The sequence below is a fragment of the Morone saxatilis genome, unplaced genomic scaffold (genome assembly GCF_004916995.1).
Source record: "Morone saxatilis isolate NCDOM2014 unplaced genomic scaffold, NCSU_SB_2.0 Contig10, whole genome shotgun sequence".
NCBI classification, from domain to species: domain Eukaryota; kingdom Metazoa; phylum Chordata; class Actinopteri; family Moronidae; genus Morone; species Morone saxatilis.
In genome coordinates, this window is record NW_023339652.1 from 14,685,800 (window position 1) to 14,689,763 (window position 3,964).

The 3,964-nt window shown below is 37.0% G+C and overlaps 1 protein-coding gene across 1 annotated transcript in view; it reads left to right on the forward strand.

Annotated features, from left to right (window-relative positions):
• Window positions 1–3,964, forward strand: part of LOC118342480 (plexin-C1-like) — a 35,504-nt gene that overhangs the window by 10,763 nt on the left and 20,777 nt on the right. Inside the window, exons 6-7 of the mRNA XM_035681037.1 lie at window positions 1,120–1,285; window positions 2,657–2,759. Coding sequence (XP_035536930.1) covers window positions 1,120–1,285; window positions 2,657–2,759 — 269 coding nt within the window. The remainder of the gene's footprint in view (window positions 1–1,119; window positions 1,286–2,656; window positions 2,760–3,964) is intronic.

Here is a 3,964-nt window from a genome sequence, read left to right on the forward strand (position 1 = left end):
TGATTCTCAACAGAAAATGGTTTCCTACAAAGTTGTAAAGGACAGCACTGGGCAGGTATTTTATTGTTATTTAACCTTTATTTAACCAAATGAGTCTCATTGGGATTAAGAATCTTTTTTTCAAGGGGAAAAAAAGAACTGGCCGTCAGCAGCAGCAATAAAAACACACTGTTACAGACATACAACACAAAAGAAGACAAAATAAACAGCATTTCAAAAAGAGAAATATTAATCAGATTGATTAACATAAATACACAATGCCCTTTTTTCTAATTTCTGTAAGGGCATTTAGGACAGACAGATTAAAGATTTCCTGAGATTGCAAAGAGTACTGTGCTGTAGTTTTCTGTGTGATAAAGATATAAAAGTAGTGTGGGGCATACCAAGAATTGCCTTTTTTATATATATACACATATGTATGTATATAAAGGATTAGCAATGTAAGAAACTACAGGTTCATTAGGCTACAATTTGTAGTCTAAATGAACCTCAAGGAATCATGATACGATGTATCAAGCATATGAAGGCACTGAGCAGTGGTATGCATATATAAAAGATAACTCATAATCCAGTAATTCAGTTAGCCTCTTTAATCAAAATACACAAGTATTTGTAAGAGTTAACAACTTCTGTCTCACTTCTCTCAAGAGTGACCACTGAAGGAATATTTTGCGGCCTAGTCTTGGCCTTATATGAGTTTCAGCTAAAGTAGGGTATTACAATATTCTTTGCATTTTGCAAGTATTCAATGGCCTGTACAAGAGTGGCCACACAGCGGTATATGACAGCGTCATCAGCATAAAAATTCAAATTAGTATCTTTTCACCCAGATTATTTATATAAATAGAGAATAAAAGTGAACCTAATAAAGAGCCCTGTGACATCGTTGCAGATGGATGCACCAGAACTTAATAGTAAGGAACTTTGAGCTTGTCAAGTGCAACGGAAATGTCATTTACCATCTTCAGTGTAGCTGTGATAGTGCTATGTTCTTTTATAAAACCAGATTGATATGTTGATAAAATCACATTGGTGTATAAATACTCCTTTGGTTAATTGCTCAAAAGAGCTTTAAGAATAACTTATTTCTCTCACAAATCGCATTACTTCCTTTCTCAGATCACACTTAACATCAAGACACACATGACTGTGGGCCAGAAGACGCTGTCTAACTTCGCCTGTCAATTCTCCACAAGTTCCCGTGAGCTTTGTAGAACAGAAAATCCTCCTCCGCAGTTCCAACAATGCACCTGTGTCCTCTCTGATAGCACACTTCCTGCTGAAGGTCAGCGACTTTTGAATTCCCAATGAATTTTCGGATATTTAATCAGTTTCACTCCAATACTCCAATACTACACGTCAACCCATCTTCTAAGTGTTAACCCTGGTATTAAAGTGATCTTCAGTGAAAGTCAAACACAAGGGAGAACAACCAGTTTAAAAAGGAATACAAATTCCAGTAACTTTAATGATAACCCATTTCCATTTGAGGTGCTACCACTTATTGCAACATTTAATGCAGTTCTGTTTGATTTTATTTGAAATGTTTAATCTTTGTAAGAGAACAGTAGTAGAAGATGTTTGCCAACAAAAGGGAAAAAAGCATCAATAGCTTAACATTTCTAGATAACTTCTGCTAAAAACAGTTCAGCTAGTTAACTCAAAAGTAACTGGCAAATTAAGCACAGCTCAAGTTCAGCTGATCACAGTTTATCATAAACACAGATCATTGGCAAATGTCATTCAGGGCGCCTTATTTAAGCTTCTTTAGCCTGCCTATCTTTACTGCTTCCTCCCGCTTTGCAACCCACCTCCACCCTAGTTCCTCCTTTTATGCTGTATCTGATTTAATCATGTAATTTCTGTTGTTATTGGTGCTCTGTTCTGTAACCTGGGGGTATTTGCTTCCGCTCTCCTTGTCTGAAGCTCTTCAACGTGCCACGTGGAAAGGCAAGGAGGTCCCAGAACAGAGCCATACCGCCAAATATAACATTTTGCATTTGGGATAAGTTTCTTTTGACAAAAGTGGTCTTGACTGAACTAAATATGTGGATGGTGTAAGCACCATAATGTGAGTTATGTATGTATGTTATGTAAGTTCATTGAAATATAATGCAAAAAATCATAGTATTGTGTAGTTATTTCATGGACCATGTTTCATGTTTAAAATGTTCAGAAAGAATGCATAGAAAATAATGATTGTTTATACTCCCGTTGATGTAGTGAGTGACGTCATGTGTAGTCAGTCAGGCAGAGAGCAGCGTTAGGCACTGGAGCACATTGCTTTTCTACCATGTGACACAATGTAATTTCAACTTTTTTCAGTAAACGTTTTAAAAATCAATTACATCTTCTGTCATTCATGTCAGTTTGAAGTCACTATGCCTACAGCTCGCTTGTGGCTTGTAGTGACATCCAGAAGGAAAACCACTACAGATGACTTACTAGAAAGGCATGTCAGATTTAAATGGTTTGCCAAATGGCCAGAAGAGGCTGGCATTATCATAGGAGCATATTGAACATTTCCACAAAGCAGCTGACCAACTGTGATGCCTCACGGTATATATTGTTACATTGCATCCAAACATGTACTGCGGAAAAATATGACGTAGAACTTTTTTTTACTGTAATGTTCATTGTACTATTTGCATGTCAGGTCTGGCGGTCACTGTAACAATTAGACTTGGGACGACACAGCTGTTGGAACAACTGAAGCTTACCAACTGTACAGACATCAGGGGACCACCAACCTCAGTCCTGTAAGTCCACTACCATTTGATAGACATCTATTTACTGTAGAGAAATAATACCCAATACGTTTAAGATGTTAAAGCATCAACAACAAGAGTTACATTCATTTTCTCTTCAGGGTGTCAGCAGTGTATCGAGGCTGGATGTGGCTGGAGCACAAACGGTTGTTCCCTGGGCGACTGAAGGAGTTATGAAAGTAATTATCTATTCATCATCCTAAGCTAGGCTTCTCCACGCTCTATACACGTATTGCTCAATTTAAAATGCTACATTGGAACACTCCAATACAATCACCACATTTAGTGAAAATCGACAAGAAAACTATGAGCTTAACTGTTTTATGATAATCGGCAAATTACTGGTAGGACTACTTACTAGGACTGACTAGATGAGACTAACTGATGCTATTTAGTTGATTCAGCTATAACTAACCTCCTCAATCAATCAACAAAAACGGTGCAAAAGTGTGGGTGAGTATATATGTTCATTAATATATAGTTGTTTGTATATCTGGACTTGTAACAAAAGAATTCCCCCCTGGCATTATTAAAGAATTCTGATTCCAATTCTGAATTCGATTCCCTACTGTAAAATTTCTCTGTACTAACACATAGTGATAAAATATTATGGTTTTATCTTCTCATCTACCTACTTCAGTATAAATACAAAATGTGCATTTATATTTCCTAAATGTCAGTCTATTCCTTAATTAAACCTCAATGAAAGAGACATAAGTTTGCAAGTCATTTATACTGTACCTTTAACAGTGCTGTTAGTTAAACCTGCTAAATTTTCTCCTCTTCATCTCTCTTGCAGGACAGTGTTTGCCAAATGATGGAATCAGGATGACGTTTTCTGTGAGTTGAAGCTCTTCTCACACACACTCTCCCTCTGAACTTCACACCCCATTCACAGTAATGGATGGGAATCAATTGTGTGTGTTTATGTTTTACTTTCAGAGGCCACGAGATCTCCTCCATCATACTCCCAGCGTTGATTCTACATAATAAGCAATTATCTGGGGACATAGAAAACCTGTTAGCCTGAGCATAGTAATGTCATGAGTTCAGTTATAATTCGACTCAGTGATGTAACCATGGATGTGGAGAAGAATAACCAGGCTAAGTGAATCTAGCATTAACACCAATATAAGAGTCGGTAATCTTTCTGGGTCTTATTTCAGGTGTGGATATGATATCTTATCCCAGATTCA